At 45.9% G+C, this 21,418-nt stretch overlaps 2 protein-coding genes across 4 annotated transcripts in view; one reads left to right on the top strand and one right to left on the bottom strand.

Moving 5' to 3' along the window:
• The first annotated feature begins 1,303 nt into the window (after positions 1-1,303).
• LOC143961417 (eukaryotic translation initiation factor 4E type 2-like) lies at positions 1,304-19,763 on the top strand. Of its 2 annotated transcripts, none has more exons than XM_077470699.1 (6): positions 1,304-1,527; positions 4,715-4,849; positions 6,529-6,633; positions 10,632-10,784; positions 14,298-14,434; positions 19,403-19,763. In XM_077470699.1, exons 1-6 carry the CDS (start codon positions 1,444-1,446, stop codon positions 19,440-19,442), a joined length of 654 nt encoding a protein of 217 aa, XP_077326825.1. In that variant the 5' UTR covers positions 1,304-1,443; the 3' UTR covers positions 19,443-19,763. The 2 variants fall into 2 exon arrangements, with proteins under 2 accessions (XP_077326825.1, XP_077326826.1); XM_077470700.1 differs by having other exon boundaries at positions 1,305-1,506.
• Positions 19,369-21,418, bottom strand: part of LOC143961416 (acetylcholine receptor subunit epsilon-like) — a 93,495-nt gene continuing 91,445 nt past the window's right edge. For both annotated transcript variants that reach the window (XM_077470697.1, XM_077470698.1), the window contains exon 12: positions 19,369-20,081. In XM_077470697.1, coding sequence (XP_077326823.1) covers positions 19,902-20,081 — 180 coding nt within the window. In that variant the 3' untranslated portion in view covers positions 19,369-19,901. The remainder of the gene's footprint in view (positions 20,082-21,418) is intronic.

Here is a 21,418-nt window from a genome sequence, read left to right as displayed (position 1 = left end):
ACTCTTCAGCCAACCAGGGAGACTGAGGACACCTAGTGGCAGAATAGGTTTACTGCACAGCAAAGGGCTAGTAAGAAACTGAGTTTTTCATCCAATCTGGAAGACTGAGGACACCTAGTGGCAGAATAAGATTACTACACCGCACAATGCTGAACTCTTCAGAGAGAGCTCTTCAGCCAACCAGGGAGACGGAGGACACCTAGTGTCAGAATAGGATTACTGCACAGCACAGCACAGTGCTGAACAGAGCTCTTCAGCCAACCAAGAAGACCGAGGACACCTAGTGGCAGAATGGGATTACTGCACCGCACAGTGCTGGTCAGAATGTAAGTTTTTCATCCAACCTGTAAGACCGAGGACACCTATTGGCAGAATAAGTTTACTGCACAGCACAGTGCTGAACAGAGCTCTTCAGCCAACCAGGGAGACGGAGGACACCTAGTGGCACAATAGGATTACTGCACAGCACAGTGCTGAACAGAGCTCTTCAGCCAAAAAAGAAGACCGAGGATACCTAGTGGCAGAATGGAATAACTGCACCGCATAGTGCTGAGTAGAAAGTGAGCTCTTCAGCCAACCACGGAGACTGAGGACACCTAGTGGCAGAATAGGATTACTGCACAGCACTGAATAGAGCTCTTCCGCCAACCAAGACCGAGGACACCAAATGGCAAAATGGGATTACTGCACCGCACAGTGCTGGTCAGAAGGTGAGCTCTTCGTCGAACCAGGGAGACCGAGGACACCTAGTGGAAGAATAGGATTACTGCACAGTACAGGGCTATTCAGAAACTGTTTTTCATCCAACCCGGAAGACTGAGGACACCTAGTGGCAGAATAGGTTTACTGCACAGCACAGTGCTGAACAGAGCTCTTCAGCCAACCAAGAAGACCGAGGACACCTAGTGGCAGAATAGGATTACTGCAAAGCACAGTGCTGGTCCGAAACTGAGTTTTATAGTCAGAGCTGACTTTTTATTATTTTATTTAAGAATATACTTATTACTATTATTGTTTCTATATCATCATACAGACTATATTTTTATACATAATCGGATATTTACTATTCATTTATTTTTCTCATATATTTATTAATACAGAATATTATTTTATTCGCAATTTCAATATATTAATGTATTATATCTATAAAATCAAATAGTTATTCAATTATTATCATATATTATTTTAATGTCACTTTCAGACAGGCCAGGTCCCGTCTCTCAAAGCGTCGCTGCACGCCAGCGTTGGTCACGTGTTCCATCTCTCCCAGTTTAGCTCCCGCCCCTCTCGCGGTGGCTCCGCCCCCTGCTTTTTCAGTCAGGTCCCGCCCAGTGGCAGACGTGTGACGCCAGCGCGCTGTCCGGTCTCAGGCGCGCCGCAGTGAGCGGAGAAGGCGGAAGTGTAGCCGGAAGAGCCGGGTGGTGGCCGCTCATAGCAGCGCTCATGGGGCTGTCGGGCAGTGACGACGTTAATGCTCGGGAAGGCGAGGAGGAGATCAAGTCAAAGGTACAAACCGGCTTACTTCCGGTAAGATTTGTGACGTCAGTCCGCGCGCCGGAAGTTGCTGTTGCCATGTGCACCGTGTGTAGGATTAAACATGGCGGTGTATTTGGGTGTAGGCTTCTCCGGGGGGGAGATGTAGCTGTCCCTCCACCCTGGAGTCAGTGTACAGACCAGGGAATGCGGAGAACCAGGCCAGACTTCTCCCCTCTACAGAGGCAGCTGCTGTGTTTCTGTATATAAACCCATCTCCAGCCAGGGGCGGATCCAGAGTCTAGTCTCAAGAGGGGCACTGCTATAAAATATGTTTTTTTGGGGGCAATTTATATGGGTATTGGCGCTTTAATCATTACGGCACCATGGCTGTTATGATGTCAGGATGATTGAAGTGTATTATTTCTATTAATACATTGTAATATAAAATTAAATGGTTCAACTCACCATAATGCAGAATCAGTGGGAGCCCTGAGGGTGTCATTTGCCACGTCACCTGCCACACCTTGCGGATTGCCTTTTCGCCTGCCACACATTGCGGATTGTCACTTGCCACGTCGTCTGCCACGCATTGTGGATTGTCACCTGCCACCAGATGCGGATTGCCACGCATTGCTGATTGCGGATTGCCACGTAGCCTGCCACACATTGCTGATTGCCACGTAGCCTGCCACACATTACGGATTGCCACGTAGCCTGCCACACATTGCGGATTGTTACCTACTGTGTCACTTTTCTGCTAAGGTGTTCTTTTGTTGAGTCCCAGAGTGAAGATGTAATCTCTCTGCTGCACACAGCTTCCCGCACACTGAGGGCGGAACTGGAGGAATGCAGGGCAGTGAGAGATGATGTCCTCTCCCTGCTCCCCCGCACGCTGGCTTCCTGATTGGCCAGCAGCCCTCCTAAACTGCCCCCTCACCTGTCCACTCAGCGCAGTCACCAGCGGAACCGGCCGCCCTGTCATCCTCTGGCCGTATTCTCGGAGGGGGGCAATTGCCCCTTTGCCACCCCCCCCAGATCCGCCCCTGTCTCCAGCCTTGTGACAGGCCAGCTCTGTTACTGATGACCGCTTTGGGTAGATTTCACCTCCCTCCCTGTCCCTATGACACCAGGGCAGGAGACACGGCAATGAGAACATGGCTGAGGGTCTAACCCATGCTTGTGCTGATTGTTGCGGTCTGTATCCCCAGTGGAGAGATGTCGCATCACTTTCCGTGACAGCAGGAAATCAGCGAGGACACCATTTTCCCTGACTCTCATTTACACTGCAGGCGGCCGAGCTCAGGTTGCCGCTTACCCACACATGTCCATTGTACATCCCCCGACACCATCGCATCACTGCCATTCCCACCGTTATTTAGCACTTTTATTTTCAGCCTGACTGGCCCGCCCCTTTCATTGATTGGATTTCCAGTCTGACTGGCCCGCCCCTCTCGTATGATTGGGTTTCCAGCCTGACTGGCCGGCCCCTCTCGTTTGATTGGGTTTCCAGCCTGACTGGCCCTCCCCTCTCGTTTGGGTTTCCAGCCTGACTGGCCCTCCCCTCTCGTTTGATTGGGTTTCCAGCCTGACTGGCCCGCCCCTCTCGTTTGATTGGGTTTCCAGCCTGTCTGGCTCGCCCCTCTCGCTTGATTGGGTTTCCAGCCTGTCTGGCTCGCCCCTCTCGCTTGATTGGGTTTCCAGCCTGACTGGCCCGCCCCTCTCGCTTGATTGGGTTTCCAGCCTGACTGGCCCGCCCCTCTCGCTTGATTGGGTTTCCAGCCTGACTGGCCCGCCCCTCTCGTTGATTGGGTTTCCAGCCTGGCCTTTTTGATTTCCACCCACTGAAACCAATGGTGGGGGCACTTTTACTGCCCCTAATACTAATGATGGAGCATTATTTGCTCCCATTGGCCACAGTCCACCCCCCCTCCCCCCCAAAGATTGAAGGACAGTAAACTGGCCCTTTGCTTAGAAAGTTTCTAGAGCCCTGATCTAGACAGTAATAGGGTATTTATTGTATACATAAAACCTTCGAAAAACAGCGCTGGTATAAATAAAGTGCTAGACAAATATATATGAAAAAATCAAGTGTAAATAAAACAAAAACTTGATATTAGTGTTAATACTGACAGTAGTAAGTTCTTGCTGCAACCCAATGCGAGACACACACAATATACAACAATCATAAAATATAGCTGCGCTAAAACTTATAAAACAAAATTATAAAGTGACATAATTTTTCTAATTTGCAAAAAATTTCAAAAACATGCAAAAATAGTGCCAAAGTAATGATTTCCAGGCATATAAGCAGTCCAAAGAAAAGGAAAGATGGATAGGATGCTGAATCTTAGTCCATTTTCGGTGACTCTCAAAAACCAAAGAGAGAAGAAAAAAAGCTCCCATAGCATAATTCCGTAAAGATTTATTAAAATATAAAAAGTAAAGTAACAACTCACGAATTCCCAGCAGAGTGTAAGCGTATAGCGTATAAAAAACGAGCCGGCCGGCTCTCTCTTGTTTGCACTGCCCGCCCTTCCGGATTAACGTGGAAATGCGGTGACGTCAGCACGCCGCTCACCCTACGTCGTTTCGTCAAAAGTGACTTCTTCCTGGGGTGTTTTTTATACGCTTACACTCTGCTGGGAATTCGTGAGTTGTTACTTTACTTTTTATATTTTAATAAATCTTTACGGAATTATGCTATGGGAGCTTTTTTTCTTCTCTCTTTGCCGTACTAAATGATTGTGGTGGAACGAGATATACCATAAAGAGGGAGCAGATAGATTGGTGTTACCAACAGAGCCCAGTGTGGGGACCAGGAACGTAACATTTTACAAGCCCGTATGATCTCCTTAAAAAGAGATCTTGACAGCTGGTAAGCCTCCTCTAATTTGGTGGTGGATAATCTCTTTCTACTCTGGGTGCACCTGCTACGTGTGTAAAGGGTGGTTTTTGAGAGTCACCGAAAATGGACTAAGATTCAGCATCCTATCCATCTTTCCTTTTCTTTGGACTGCTTATATGCCTGGAAATCATTATTTTGGCACTATTTTTGCATGTTTTTGGGATTTTTTGCAAATTAAAAAAATTATGTCACTTTATAATTTTGTTTTATAAGTTTTAGCGCAGCTATATTTTTTGAATATTTATTGTATACAATAATATTTCTGTATTGTTATCTATCCCGATGATGGGTCTTTTTTTTTCTTTTCTTTTTTTTTTTTTTTTTTTTTTTTAGGAGATTGCTATTCCCCTCGGTGAGCACCCTCTCCAGTACCGCTATACCTTCTGGTATTCTCGCAGGACTCCCTCCCGGCCAGCAAGCACTCTGAACTATGCAGAGAACATCCGTCCGTTTGGCACAGTGGCCACAGTAAGACCTCCCTTTTATACTTCCTCTGCTACAAGGTTTGGTGTGTTTTCGGGGATGAGTGCACATTGTGATTACATAATAATAAACTTGCCTCGTTTCTGGGACTTCAACATGCTCAGGGTGATCACACCATTGAGCATGACAAAGTGGTAACACCATAAATCTTAATTTCAACGCCATGTTTTAGGCTTGGTTCACACCATGGTGCAGAGAGGCCAGTTTTTCTGCATGCGTTCTGCAAGGGCACAACAAAAAAAAAAAACATTGGTTCTCTTTGTGCCCTGTTCACACCACAACGTGCAGATTTTTTTCTGTGCAGGAATCTGCAACGTAGAAAATGATGGCTGGTGTGAATCAGTCACATAACTGACGTGCATGACAACTGATGTCATTGTGCATGAAAACTGAGGACAACTGATATCTCTGCAAGTGAGATCTGCACAGTTTTCCCATCAGTTTCCATTACTTTTCATGCATGTACAGTGTCCTTATAGGTGTCTCTAATTAGTGATTGTTGGAAGGCTGCCTAGAAATTCTGAATAAAACACTGGTGAAAAATGATTTGAATCTTCAGAGGACTTTAAAGTATAAGTTCACCCTTTCAGAAAAAATAAAAAAGTTGAAAAAACACCCTACACCGTCTCTACCCCCCAGTCCCCGCTGCACTTACCTCTGTGGGTGATGAGCTGTCACTTCCTACATAGCTGATGTAGCGATCCATGGACTTGAAATTGCCACTTTTTTCTGTAGGTCCTCAAGGACAGATGAGATTGATTCTGGTTGGTCAGAGCAGTCATGTGCCAGCACTGACTAATCAGAATCGCTCTGATCAGTCACAGAAATCCTACAAGAAAGAAGGGGGGGGGGGAGGAAATCCCTAGGCTGCTACACCAGCTGCATAAGCAGTGACAGCTCACCACCCACAGAGGTAAGTGGGGACCGGGGGGGAGGCGGTTAGCGTGTACCGTGTTCACCTAATTTTTAATTTTTTTTTCTGAAAAGATCAACTGACCCTTTAATGCCTGGGAGGTGGTGTGGCCCGCTTCTGCATCATGTGACCACTGTGATTTTCTCTCACCGTTGTCGCATAATCAGGAGCCCATGCCGTTGGTTCCTGATCAGAAGCCGCAACCGGGAGATGTTGGTGACAGTCCATACAGTGTGAAGAGAGCCTCAAGCTGCTTGGGGGTGCATCATGGCGACGGCTGGGCGTTAAAGCCCACTTTTCTTGCCACCACATACATGCATTACAGGTTCTGCAAAAGGCTAAAAAAAATGTTTTAAAGCATAAAATATCTCAGCTTACTAGGCCTTCGATACAGTGGCTGCATTCACTTTCTATTTTCATGCCGAGAACATTTTTAGCAAGTACAGAGCATTTTAGTTGATCCAGAAATTCCACATCTTGTCACTTTCTGTGAGCTCCACTGATGGCACAAACAATCTCATCTTCATTCCAAGTCATCTTCTGTAAACTACTAATTCCCTCACCCTCCACACCACATAATGAAGATATGGTGCCATATTTGTAGTCCAAACCCGGAGAGCAGCCCAGGGTGTGAGTGCTGCTCCTCCCATGGATACAATATAGTGAGTGCTCTCACCTTAGAACAGGAACCGTGTTACTGGCAGGATCACTGAGTGGAAAAAAAAAAGACTGGTGTGTCTGTCTTCTGCAGGTGGAGCAGTTCTGGAGGGTGTACAGCCATCTGGTGCGTCCCGGAGACCTGAGTGGGTACAGCGACTTTCACCTCTTTAAAGAGGGAATCAAGCCCATGTGGGAGGTAGGTGGAACAAGTGACTGTTTTGTGAGGTGATGGAATGTAATTTCAAAACTTGCTGTAATGCGCAATAGAATATGTCTCTTCTAAACACTTACAGCTCCTTGGGGGCGGGGGGTAAAACCCTATTGAATTTTAACACCTGGCACTTAGTCGGAAATAGCCATATTCCTCAGAATGGCCTCCAAGACATCATTAATCTGTATTCTGTTTTAGAAACGTGCGACTGTCCACACTCTTAGGTATAAGGCCATGCCACTGTTCCCTGTACCTCCATAGAGGGGGAAAAAAATTTGTAAAATATTTTTGAAATAACATGTTATACTTGCCTTCTTTGCACAGAGCGGCCCGATCCTCTTCTCCTCAGTCCCTCTTTGGCACGCCTGGCCCCTCCCTTCTGCCGAGTGCCACCAGAGCAAGCAGCTTGTTATGGGAGCACTCATGCATGCTCGATTCCGAGCTGCTGTTCTGCGTGTCCGTTCACACACAGAGCTGCGGCTCCGCCCTGCCCCCTCTCTTCCCTCATTGGTTCACTGGCTGTGATTGACAGCAGGGGGAGCCAATGGCTCCTGCTGCTGGTCTCATCCAATGAGGAGGGAGAGTCCCCCTGAGAGCCTAGGCTCTCTTGCACATAACTGGATCATGATGGGGCACAGGTAAATATTGGTCGGGGGGGGGGGGGCTGGCTGCTGCACAGAGAAGGTTTTTTATACCTTTAATTGATTAAAGCCCCACTCCAGGAATTAGGCAGAATCTAGCCTTCCTGTGGGCCTCCCTGCACAGCAAGGTTTAAATGTATGTTCAGTCTAGGGGTGCAGGAATAAGGAATTTACCTTATCCCTCACTCCAGCAGGGTCGCTCCAGAGTAAGGATGAGCTCAGGTATGTTCGCATGGTCCAAGTGCTGAGCCCACCAGGAAGTCGGCGCAGCGCTGCGCTAATCAGACAGTGAGACATTGCCCCCTGATGCACGGCTGCAGAGATCGGGCAATGTCTTACTGCCGGCGATTAGCGCAGCGCTGCGCCGACTTTCTGGCGGGCTCAGCACGTGGGCCATGCGAACACGCCTGAGCTCATCCCTACTCCAGAGGTTTTAGTCCTATATTGTGTGTAATGACGCTGAGGGACCCTAGAGGAAGAAGAGCGCTGAAGCCATGGGGGGGGGAGGGGGGGGGGTCGTAAGGTTGCAGCCTTTTTATCTTTACCTAGACCTAACATGCAATTAACCCTTGCTGTGGGGGGTGGATCCTGCTTTAAGGGTAGATTTAATCTGATCCTGGAGTTGGACAATGAAGCTCCTGCTGGAAGCCACAGTTAAAGTGGTTGTAAAGGCCCAAGGTTTTTTTTAACCCCCTTAAAGAGGAAGTAAACCCTGATGGGTTTACTTCCTCTTTTTTTCCCTGCAAAGGTAAAGCATAATGGACTACTATGCATCGCATAGTAGCTCATTATGTGTCACTTACCTGACACAGGAGCCAGCGAAGTCGCCGCTGATCCCTGTAGTCCGCCGCGTCCATCTTGCTGGTGGCGTCTCGCAGCTCCGACCAATGACAGCGGCGAAGCCGCGATGACGTCACTCCCGCGCATGCGCACGGGAGTCGCGCCTCGCAGCTCCGCCGCTGTCATACGGCGAGGCCGCGATGACGTCACTCCCGCGCATGCGCACGGGAGTCGACAAATTTGGCAAATCCATTCTTGGACTTGCCGCATTTAGTGCGCATGCGCGCCGCTGTCTACGGCGCATGCGCCGTAGACAGCGGTGCCCATTTTCGGGCAAATATCTCCTAAACCATATAGGTTTAGGAGATATTACTTGGACCTACAGGTAAGCCTTAATCTAGGCTTACCTGTAGGTCAAAGTTGTTTGGAAGGGTTTACTTCCATTTTAATGACCAGGTCTTTTTTTTGCGATACGACACTGTGGTACTTTAACTGACAATTGCGCGGTCGTGCGCCGTTGTACCCAAACAAAATTGTTGTCCTTTTTTCCCCACAAATAGAGCTTTCTTTCTGTGGTATTTGATCACCTCTGTGTGTTTTATTTATTTTTTGCGCTATAAATGATTGACAATTTTTACTTTCTGCTACAATACATATCCCAAAAAAATATCTAAAAAAACATATTTATTCATCAGTTTAGGCCAATATGTATTCTTCTACATATTTTTGGTAAAAGGAAATTGCAATGAACTTTTATTTGTATTGTTTTAACGGTAATGGCTGCGATTTTAAGTGGAACTGCGACGTTGCAGCCCCAGGTGACACTTTTTTTGGGGACCAGTGACATTACAGTGATCAGTGCTAAAAAATGCACTGATCAATGTACAGTGGAACCTTGGATTACGAGCATAATCCGTTCCAGGAGAATGTTTGTAATCCAAAGCACTCGCAAAAGCAAGTTTCCCCATAGAAGTCAATGGAAACGAAGATAATTTGTTCCGCAATGACTTCTATTGCATGCAATACCGCATGTGGCCAGGGGGTGGGGGGGCGGAGAGCCTTGGAAATACTCAGGGACAGCCTGGCTGAACTCGGGAACGGAGTGTGAGTATTTCCGAACGGCTCCAAACCGTTCGAGTGTCACCGGCGCCCCCGCACCTCTGGCCAAATGTGTTTGAATTTTGCTTGTTTTGCGAGACAATACTCACAAACCGAGTCAGAATAAAATAAAAATTACTTGCTTGTCTTTTAAAATACTTGTTAACCGCATTACTCGTTAACCAAGGTTCCACTGTATAAATGAAACTGGCAGGGAAGGAGTTAACACTAGGGGGCGAGCAAGGGGTTAACTGTGATTCCTGGGTGTGTTCTAACTGTGTGGGGGATGGGCTCACTGGGACAACACGGGAGATCGCTGTTCCTGATCACTAGGAACAGCAGATCTCCATGTTGTCCACTATCAGAACAGGCCTTGTATACATGTGCAGATCTCCGTTCTGCCTCACTGTACCATTTTCTGCCTGGCCCACGCACACTCCCTCCGGGGGGGGGGAGCGGCTGAGCCACGACCTGCGTGTGAGCGGACAAGCAGATTGCTATGGGGGCATTTGACAGGGGAGGAGCCAGGACTGGATGGGAGGACCCAAAAAGAAGAGGATCAGGGCTGCTCTGTGCAAAATTAGAAAATTAAAGAGCAGGTAAGTATGACAACAGTATGCTGTTTAAAAAAATATATAAATTCTTTCCTTTTTAGAATCACTTTAAACTGTAGCTGCTCTTGGAACTGCTGGAATGCAACTAAATAAGATGGAGATACTATTTTCCTGATGCATGCAAAGAGCCCACCTGATTATATCTCCGTGCCCCCCATATCCAACCCCCCGTGAACATCCGCTGTGTCATTTTCCTTTACCTTGTGGCTGTTGAAGAAGCTAATAGAGCAAAATCTGCACTCCATTAGCTTTAATGAAGGGCAGGTGAGAAATAAGGAGTCTAATACCCCCCTGGTGTCTCATTAAAGAGAATGTCACAACAAGGGGACTTTTTGTCCTTTATGTGATATGAATATGCAGTTTTAGTTAAAAAATAAAATACAAAAAATGTTCCTAAGCACTTAAAAGAAAATTAAAAAGCAGCTGAGGCTGGCGAAAGAGTTTAAAGTAAGTTGTGGCAATGTAGTCTCGTTAAGGATTGCAGTACAGAGATGTGAAGTGTTCTGGAATAGGAGGAAATTCATTATACATCAATAACTTGGTCTCAAAATATCAGCCTGATCGTTCTCTTCGCTCCTTTCCTCCTGCTCTCTAACTCCCTTGTCACCTCATCCAATGCTCACCTCCAGGATTTCTCCACAGCCTCTCCCATCCTCTGGAATGCTCTACCCCAATCTGTCTATCTCCTACTTGTACTCCTCATGTTGTAAAGCGCTGCCTAAACCGTTGGTGCTAAATAAATCCCATATTATTATTCTAATAATAATAATTTAAAAAACACTTACATCTCATCAGGCTCTAAGTAACGTGTTTTTTTTTTTTTTTGTTTTTTTTTTATATCTATTTGCAGGATGAAGCCAATAAAAATGGAGGTAAATGGATCATACGCCTAAGGAAAGGTCTGGCCTCTCGGTTCTGGGAGAACATCATCTTGGCTATGGTGGGGGAGCAGTTCATGGTGGGAGAAGAGATCTGTGGAGTGGTTGTATCTATTCGATTCCAGGTATTCACATCTCCCTATGACCTATGGCTACACAGTAGGTGTTGGGTTTAGTTCCTTCTGCTAGAAAGGACAGAAAATAGAACTGACTTGGGAGATTATATATATATATATATATATAATATATATATATATATATATATATATATATATATATATATATATATATATATATATATATATATATATATATCCCGATATAATATACACACACTGATCATTTAATTACGGCAAGCTGCTGATCCACTGTGAGATGATCATTTCTGTGAATGAGTGCTGCTCTAGTCCTGGAAATACCAGTGACTTGTTCTACAGATTGCAGAAGGAAAATCTTACGTAGAAGAGTGAAAGAGACAGGCAAGCCTGGTGGAGTTCTGTAGTGTGAGGAAGGACATCGCTGTACGCTGTGTACTTTGTCATCACTCACCACACCAGAAGACACTTATTTTTGATCTAACTGATCCAGTGTTTGGTTCGCGCAGTCTACTTTATCCATCATCAAACAGGAAATTTCACCTTGCAGGGCAATTTTGATCTTTTCATAGTATTTTCAGGGTACAGCAGAAGGAAGGTGAAAGATTATATTTGTAAACTTGCTTGAGGTGCCTTGATATATTCCAGGCAGACACCCAGCTTAACCCAGGGGTCTCACTTTTTGCTAAACAAATGAAAATAAACTGAACATTTTTTTTTTCTGTTAAAATTTTTTTTCTTCTTTGCTGATATGCTACACTGATGGGGCTGCACTGATGATCAGTGCCTTGATTATTAGTGTAAATGTCCCCTGTCACAGGAAAGCCATTTATTGGCTTTCTTTCTATTAGACACTGACAGCGATGAGGAAAGGAAATGTTGATAACTGGGGTTTGTTTACATGGGATCAGCAGTGATTGGACACAGCTGTTCACATGGTAAATGTCATTGGCTTTTTACCCTAATTGGTGATGCGCTGTGTCTGAGGGACATGGATCACCACCGATCACCCTGCTGCCTGCCTATGGGAGGTACACATGAGCGATGTCAAATCGCTCTACCCGGAAGGAGCAACGTCCCGCCCTTCATATGTAGGTTTTTTTTGTCCATGTTTATGGGCCAGCGTGAGATGACGTCACTACTGCGCATGGGCAGGAGGCCATCATTCTGCTACACAGAGATTGTCTTGTCTATTGTAAACTGAGCTGCATATGCACAGCTCAGTTTACATGTGGGGAGAAGGGATGCTGTGAACAGGCAGGTAAGCGTATTTTATTGCAGAAGAGATGTTGCATATCTCTTCTGAAATAAGAAACCAGCCTGCTTGCAGTGAACAACAGCAGAACTTTTAGTTCTGTTTTAATAGCCCCTGCCTTTTAGGTGATAGCAGGTAATAGGTATGTCCTGCATTAATATACACAGTATTTTGTATTTTCCACACACACACTTATTTTTGAGTGGGATTTAGCTAGTTTCTGATCAGAGTTTTGAAATTTTATGATTATTACAGACTTCATCCCTCTTTTTTGGGAAATAGAAAAAGGGTGCGGGCACCGGATCTCTTATAGCAGAGGGTTTTTCCATTCATGTATTAAGCAATGTAGAGGAAGTTGGCTCCTTTAGACCCATTGCACACAGGGCTGTGTATCTGCAGTACGTTCATCCCACCACTTCAGTGCACTTTAGAGGGAGAGAGAGACTCGGCATACAGCTCCGCTGCAGGCAGCCTGTCAAAATCGTAAGGCAGTGGTCATCAACCCTCTCCTGAGGGCCCACTAACAGGCCAGGTTTTATGTATTACCTTGGGGAGATGCAGACTAGAATACTGCAATCACTGAGCAGCAAATACTATCACCTGTGATGTGTTTCAGTTATCTTGCAAACCTGGCCTGTCGGTGGGCTCTGAGGCACACTAAAATGCACTGCAGCTGGACGGACCTGTGTGTAGGGATGAGCTCGGGCATGTTCGCATGGTCCACGTGCAGAGCCCGCCAGGAAGTCAGCACTGCGCTAATCACAGGTAGTCAGACATTGCCTGATCTCTGCAGCCGCACATCGGGGCAATGTCTCACTGCCTGTGATTAGAGCAGCGCTGCGCTAACTTCCTGGTGGGCTCTGCACGTGGACCATGTGAACACGCCTGAGCTCATCCTTACCTGTGTGCAAAGGGACTTCCCCAGTGGTGGTCGAATGATGGCTCTTTGCACTAGCAGGGACAGTGTATGCAAGGAGGAACCTTTTATAACTAAACCCCTTTTTGGGAGAAACACATCACAGCAGAGGGTCTGGTGGTGACTAATGTGCTAGATTCTGGCTTTGTTAGTCTTCACTATTTGCAATAAAGTTTGTTGGATATTCACAAGAAAATAGCAAAAGTACGTACTGTTTGTATCTGGATATTGTGAGGAGGTAGGTATGCACTGATGGTGGGTGGATGAACTGTAAGACTACCTGGAGCGGTCATATATACCGTATATTTACTTTTTAGGAATGAAAGGGCAAAATGCAGAACATGCACAGTCCACATTTTATTTTATTCAGACTCTTATAGTATGACAAACCAATGGGGTTTAAAGGATTCCTCATCAAGACATCTACTGAACTGATGAAATCTGAGTTATCGTGAAGGCTAATTAGTATGAATGCTATTTAGCCCTCAGGATCACTCCCAATTTTTATTTTCCAATACTCTCAGCACTCTCAGCAGGGGAAGCTCCTACTAAATCTGGAGTGGAGTTTCTCACTGGGTGCTCAGTCTGAAGATGTATCCATCCATCGTAATAGACGTTTCATAAGAAATGTCTAGTATGCCGTGATCAAGGCCCTTGTGCTGAAACGCGTTAGCTTTCTTACTGTTCCTGTACCGTACCTGGTATGTAGCAATACCGTACCTGGTATGTAGCAATAAAGACTCTATTTGGATTACTGGAGTTGCCAGCTACATTTCTTCTGAAATGTATAAAAAAATTAAAAGGATCACTTCAACTTTTATTTTTAAGTCCATTACATGCTCTTGTTCAACTGTAGCAAGTCCTGATGAAAGGGGATGAACCCCCTTTTACATGGTCTTTTATGATACAAGAGTCCAAATGAAATTTAAATCTTGACGTTTTACTTTCTACTTTTTGATGCGTTTCTCCTTGCACACCCAGCCACTTCCTTCTTTCTTTGCATGGGCTGCCTCTGTGTGATCCCCTGACTTCTAACAGATTGGGCCCCCTCTACAGCCCGGTCCTTCATTCCCTTGCTCTTCATGGGCAAATAAATTTCCCTTCAAAGCTGCATACCATCTTAGGTTGTTCTGAGTGATCACTGACCAGCCTGTTTGTTCAGATTTGGCCTATACCTGTACATAATTCTCAGTGTACTCTAATAACTCTTATACTGCAGTATAATGTCCCCCATAACAAATGTCATTTATTTACTATTCTAATTTTGTATGTCTGTATGATTTTAATTTTTTATTTTTTTTGCGGTTTCTGATGCTCTCCATACACTTGGAGCATTGACAGATTAGAGCTTGCTTTTATATGACCCCCACAGGAGGACATCCTCTCCATCTGGAATAAGACAGCCAACGATCAGCTGAGTACAGTCCGCATCCGAGACACCCTACGGAGAGTCCTCAACCTCCCGCCAAACACCATCATGGAGTACAAAACTCACAACGACAGTCTGAAGTAAGTTAGGACGGATCTGATCCTGGGATGATCCAGATGTCTATGCTCTGTGCCACCCATTATGAAATTAACATATCTGCCCTAATATGTGGCCATTGTCTAGAAATTGTCAGTGCTTTGTACCACAGAATTAGAGAACCTGTCACCAGACTCCTCATCCCAATAACAATCTTCCCATAAGATAATATGTGTATTTAACATTTTATGAATGTTATCTACCTGTAAAATTCCCCCCTTACTTAGAATTCCAAGAACCCTGAGTGTTGCTGGGGTTTGCCATCTTGGATGTGATGTCAGCAGACTGCCAAATTACATTATATAGCACCTTTTCTCCACCCTTTTCCAGTTGGAGTGCCCCTGAACAGTATTTTCAGTCTCGAGACACCCCAATCTAAGGCTTGCTTCACGTTACTGCGTGTCACGGTGCATGCACAAAAAAAGGGCTAATTTCTGTCCATTTTTTAAAAAGGGTTGGGGGGGGGGGGGACTTCTTTCTTTGTATTTCTGCAAGTAGGGCAGCCCATTAAAATAAATGGGCTTCCCTACACGCAGCTTGTTCACATGTTCTCCCTTTAGCTGGGGATGTACACATGCTGTGGTCTCAGCTGGAAGTATACTGCCAGGTGAATGAGGCTGTACTGCAACCACCCTGCAACTGTGTGCATTGCATGTGGTTTCTGTGTGGTGATGCTGCATTTAGGGGGTTAAAACGCACACGCGCACACACACACACGTGTACACACACACACACACACGTGTACACACACACACACACACGTGTACACACACACACACACACGTGTACACACACACACACGTGTACACACACACGCGTGTACACACACACACGCGTGTACACACACACACACGTGTACACACACACACACACACGTGTACACACACACACACACACGTGTACACACACACACACACACGTGTACACACACACACGTACACACACACATGTACACACACACACACATGTACACACACACACACATGTACACACACACACACACACACGTACACACACGTACACACACACACACACGTGTACACACACACACACACACACGTGTACACACACACACACACGTGTACACACACACACACACACGTGTACACACACACACACACACACACGTGTACACACACACACACACGTGTACACACACACACACACACGTGTACACACACACACACACACGTGTACACACACACACACACACACGTGTACACACACACACACACACACGTGTACACACACACACACACGTGTACACACACACACACACACGTGTACACACACACACACACACACACGTGTACACACACACACACACACACACGTGTACACACACACACGTGTACACACACACACACACACACACGTGTACACACACACACACACACACGTGTACACACACACACACACACACACACACACGTGTACACACACACACACACACACACACACGTGTACACACACACACACACACACACACGTGTACACACACACACACACACACACACACGTGTGTACACACACACACACACACACGTGTACACACACACACACACACGTGTACACACACACACACACGTGTACACACACACACACACGTGTACACACACACACACACACACACACGTGTACACACACACACACATGTACACACACACACACACACGTGTACACACACACACACACACACACACACACACACACACACACGTGTACACACACACACACACACACACACACACACACACACGTGTACACACACACACGTGTGCACACACACACACGTGTACACACACACACACGTGTACACACACACACACACACACGTGTACACACACACACACACACACGCATACAAATACATGTACACACACACACACGCATACAAATACATGTACACACACACACACACACACGCATACAAATACATGTACACACACACATGGACACACACGCATACAAATACATGTACACACACACATGGACACACACGCATACAAATACATGTACACACACACATGGACACAAACACGTGTACACGCACATGGACACAAACACAGTCAAATACATAGACACACATGTACACAAACGCATACAAACATGTGTACACACACATGTGTACATGGACACAAACACATTCAGATACATAGACACACATGTAAACAAGCACATGTACGTGTACACACGTACACACACGTACACAAACGCACAAACAGCCTTTTAAAACTTTACCTTTAAGGGGTTGTAAAACCTCCTGTGCTGCAGCCCGTGCACACCAGCTCCAGCCGGTGTCTCATGTCCTGATTGGATAGATTGATAGCAGCGCAGCCATTGGCTCCCGCTGCTGTCGATCAAATCCAATGACGTAGGGGGGTGGGGCTGAGTCCTGCTGTCTGTGTCAGTAGACGCAGTAGCAGGACACGAGAGCATGCTCACACGAGTGCCCCCAGGAAGAGCGGCTCTCCAACGGGGCACTCGAGAAGATGAGGAGCCAGGAGCGCCACTGAGGGACTCCAGAAGAGGAGGATTGGGGCCACTCTGTGCAAAACCAACTGCACAGAGAAGGTAAGTATGACATTTTTGTTTTTAAAAAACACAAACCTTAAGGGCCGGTTCACACAGCGAGGCGATGCGAGGCGACACGGCTCGCCTCGCCTCGCTCCCGCAAGTCGCCCCCGTTCAGTACAATGGAACCGTTCTGAGAGGAGCGACTCGAGTCGCTCCGACTCAGAAAAAAGGTTCCTGTACTACTTCTGGGCGACTTCGGGGGCGACTTGCATTGACTTCTATACAGAAGTCCTCTGCAAGTCGCCGCTGAGGTCCCCGCAGGTCGCGGCGAGGCAAGTCGGAGACTCCTCGCCGCGCCTCGCTGTGTGAACCGGCCCTTAGTTATCCTTTCACTCAGAGCTGGGTACTGCACTGTAGGGGGAGCCAGGGAGCACAACACACACTCCCCTTCCCTTTGCTTTCACTTTGCTGATACACAGTTCGGCTGGGGATCGAGAGTTCGTTCGGTTTCATCTGTCGGCTTTTTTTTTTTCTACCAGGATGCCGCGGAACCTCGGTTGAGAAAGATGTTTTATATGGGGGGGGGGGGGCAAAGGAGCTAGGCCATCACAGACATAATTATACACTCCCAGAATAGGAGAGGACAGTGACATACAAGGGGGGGTTCTGCTGGAATATTGATTGTAGTAATGACATTTTCTAGCAAGTTCAAAGACACATCTCGAGTGAGTAAAAAAATGGTTATGGAAAGAATAAAACACTTTTTTTTTTTTTTTCTTGTGCTTTTAACTTAAAGTGGAGTTCCACCCAAAAATGGAACTTCTGCTTTTCGGAATCCTCCAGTGTTACATTTGGCACCTTTTTTTTTTTTGGGGGGGGGGGGGGGAGGAGATACCTGTATAATCCAGGTATTTTCTCCCACTTCCGGGAATAGATAGCCACAGTATCTGCGGATATCTATGCTCTATCCGACACCTCCTGCTATATCCAACACACAGGTCTCCCAGAAGATTTTACCCCCTTCCTGACCAGAGCGTTTTTTGTGATTTGGCACTGCGTCGCTTTAGTTGACAATTGCGCGGTCGTGCAATGTTGTACCCAAACAAAATTGATGTTATTTTTGCCCACAAATATAGCTTTCTTTTGGTGGTATTTCATCACCTCTGCGGTTTTTATTTTTTGCGCTCTAAAAAGAGCGACAATTTTGAAAAAAAAGCTATTTTTTTTTTTTTTTTATTACTTTTTGCTATGATAAATATACCCCAAAAAATATATAAGAAAATATTTTTTTCCTCAGTTTAGGCCGATATGCATTTTTCTACATATTTTTGGTAAAAAAAAAAAAAATCGCAATAGGCGTATATTCACTGGTTTGCGTAAAAGTTATAGCTGCTACAAAATAGAGCATAGACTTATGGCATTTTTATTTTTATTAATAATTAGTTTTTATTAGTAATGGCAGCAATCTGTGTTTTTTTTTTTTTTTTTATCGTGACTGCAACATTATGGTGGACACATCAGACATTTTTGATACTATTTTGGTACCATTGTCATTTATACAGCGATCGGTGCGATAAAAATGCACTGATTACTGTGTAAATGACACTGGCAGGGAAGGGGTTAAACACTAGGGGGCGATCAAGGGGTTAAGTGTGTCCTGGGGAGGTGTTCTAACTGTGGGGGGTGGAGGGAGTGGGCTACCACTGACATGACAGGGAGCAGTAGATCCCTGTCATGTCACTAGGCAGAACGGGAGAAATGCCTTGTGTACATTTCCCCGTTCTACCACACCGCAATCTCGGCAAACATTGAGTTCCCAGGACCCGTGTGCGCACCCAATAGGGGGCAAATTTAAAGGGACGCACAGGTACGCCCATGTGCCTGCCTGTGCCATTCTGCTGACGTACATCTGTATGTGGTGGTTGGAAAGCGGTTTTAAAGTTTATCTAAACCCAACAAATATTTGATGCATGACAGTGTACTAGTCCTTAGATGTGGTGGTTTTGTTAGTTTTCTTCTTTCAGACTTTTATTCCTTTCTTTTCACCCGCTGATCCTGCAAGTGACACACTTCCTGGCCTAGGGTGACAATGCTCCCTCACTGTACTGTATCTATGAAGCAGCAGCCTTGCCCCCTATGAAACAGCACTACAGAACACCGGTCCCTCTCAATGACATAGAGTAGTTATACATAAAGGAAACCTGGGCAGGACTGATAACACTGCTGGAGGTTTTAGTGCAGCAGAGAACACAGGAAGTTAGGAGATCACTGGAATTCTGTCAGGATCAACAGGTTTTTTTTGTTTGTTTTTTTTGCAGTTGCAGCACTAAGAGATGGAGGGGTGTGAATGTATTGCAGAGATTTACTGAATGTGTTTGTTTTTTGTTTTTTTGCTCAGACATTCACTTTAATAAAGATTTTATTTACTTTACCAGAGACAACTCAAGTTTCAGAAATACAAAACTGACTCTATAGCAACGTCGTTTCGTCTTGTACACGGGTGCGTTTCACCACACACTGTCCGGGAAGATCCGTCATATTAGATCCTGGCGTACCCAGACCTGGACTCAGAACGTAGCGCTTTGGTCAGGCCATTTCAGAAAATCTTGGCGGTTCTTCAAGTCTTCACCAGGTCTGAACTGGGAAAAAACCCCATCAGTGTCAACTCAACAAAGCAAAACTGTCAGCTGGATTGTCAGAAGTGTTCATAGGTGAATAATATTAAGCTGATATTTTTCTTGCAAATGTAAAAGAATAATTTACAATAAAATATTTTTGTGCGATTTTTCCACAACATTTACGGGCATGTTTCTTGACTTTGAACTTTTTAAAACTGATAATTCGTATGACCCACGTCTTTGGGAACGGTCAAGAATGTCAGTCTTCGATGTTCTACCAGCGACGCCCACACAGCAGAATACCTGGTAGGGGTGGTTAACTAGAAGTTGTACACGGGGGAAACAGGCGTCCGCCGCCTTTAAAGGGGTGGTCTGGTGCGTTGTTGAGGTGCCCCATGAAGAAGATGGCGAGGGTGCCCATCACGAAGAGGGGGAGAGCTCCCCAGAAACACAAGACGTCTATAACTTTCCCGATCAAGATCCAGTTTTCCATTTCCTAGAGATGAAGAGAAGAAACTCATCACAGCTGTGCTACTTCCTAAAGTATGGCCAGAGCTTTTCTGTGATCCAGATTCAGCCGACAGCGGGCTTTCACAGTGTCACAGAGCCGCTCTAGGCCGATTTTAATGTCGGGATCCACCCACATGCCTGACCAGCAGCTGGCTCAGCCTGTCAGCACATTACTAAACGCTTAAGCTAGTCTCCCCCTCTACAGACTAACAGTCACCGCACTTTGCTCATTGCAGATTGAGAACTGAACGATCCGTAGTCATGTGATCACTCAGTTTTCAGTCTTAGCGCCAAAGAGGGGACAGCTAGGTGAGTCTTCCTAATAGGGAGACAGAGAACAATAACAAACTGTGGGGTTGATTTACTGAAACTGGAAAGTGCAAATCTGGTGGGGGGGGGGGGGGGGGGAGAAGCACCTCTGATCCTTCCCTCTCCCACGCCTCTGAACACTGATATGATAAAGAGGAGTCATTGGCATTTCTTCGGAATCTAACAGTCCCAGGATTTTAGATCTGTTGTCCCTCGCTATGCTCAGTGGTTCCTCCCACCAATCACCAGTAGTGATGGTAGGGGCTGGTGGGTGGTGCCAAAAAAACTTGGAAGCCTTGAATGCTGAAAATTCCTTGGGCTCTTGCATAGAGCCAACATCTGAGTTGGCACCAGCCAACCAAAGAGGTATTCGGCATCTTTGTTTGTGCATTGTGTCGCACTACAATGCTTCTGTATTTGGTTCTATTGGCAGAAGCTAACTTTAACTAGTTTAATGCATAGTTTAAAGCGGAGGTCCTGCCGACTTTTATTTTTTTATTTTTTATTTTTTTAAGTCAGCAGCTACAAATACTGCAGCTGCTGACTTTTAAAATATGGACACTTACCTGTGCAGGGGCCCGCGATGTCAGCACCCAAAGCCGATCTGTCCCTCGGGTGGAGGCGCCGCCATCTTCGGTAAGGGAATCAGGAAGTAAAGCCTTGCAGCTTCACAGCCTGGTTCCCTACGCGAGTCCACAGGTCCCTGCTCTCTTTTGGGACCTGTGTGTCTCCCAGAAGACAGGAGGGGGGGGGGGGGGGAGAGACAGAGAAGGCGCCGGATATGGTATTGATATCCGCAACACTTTTTGTACAGATTCAGACTGTGCCATTGCCGGCAATAGCCACTGATTTGGCATGCGATTTGACATGTCAAATCGCATGCCAGATCTGCGCAATGTGGATGTGGGCTAAAGGATAACTAAAAGGCAAAACTGGTGCAGCTGTGCATGGTAACCAATCAGCTTCTCTAACTTTAGCTTGTTCAATTAAGCTTTGACAATATGCCCAGGTTCA

This window comes from Lithobates pipiens, unplaced genomic scaffold, assembly GCF_037356315.1.
Source record: "Lithobates pipiens isolate NorthernLeopardFrog02 unplaced genomic scaffold, aLitPip1_a1.2 Scaffold_8, whole genome shotgun sequence".
In the NCBI taxonomy this organism is placed as follows: Eukaryota; Metazoa; Chordata; class Amphibia; order Anura; family Ranidae; genus Lithobates; species Lithobates pipiens.
This window is presented reverse-complemented; position numbering and strand designations above follow the sequence as displayed.

Bases quoted from the DNA above. Each gene is read 5' to 3' on its own strand.
- LOC143961417 (XM_077470699.1), top strand. From the start codon at position 1,444: ATGGGGCTGTCGGGCAGTGACGACGTTAATGCTCGGGAAGGCGAGGAG. The intron at 1,528-4,714 runs GTAAGATTTGTG...TTTTTTTTTTAG, and splicing joins TACAAACCGGCTTACTTCCG to GAGATTGCTATTCCCCTCGG. The intron at 6,634-10,631 runs GTAGGTGGAACA...ATCTATTTGCAG, and splicing joins GAATCAAGCCCATGTGGGAG to GATGAAGCCAATAAAAATGG.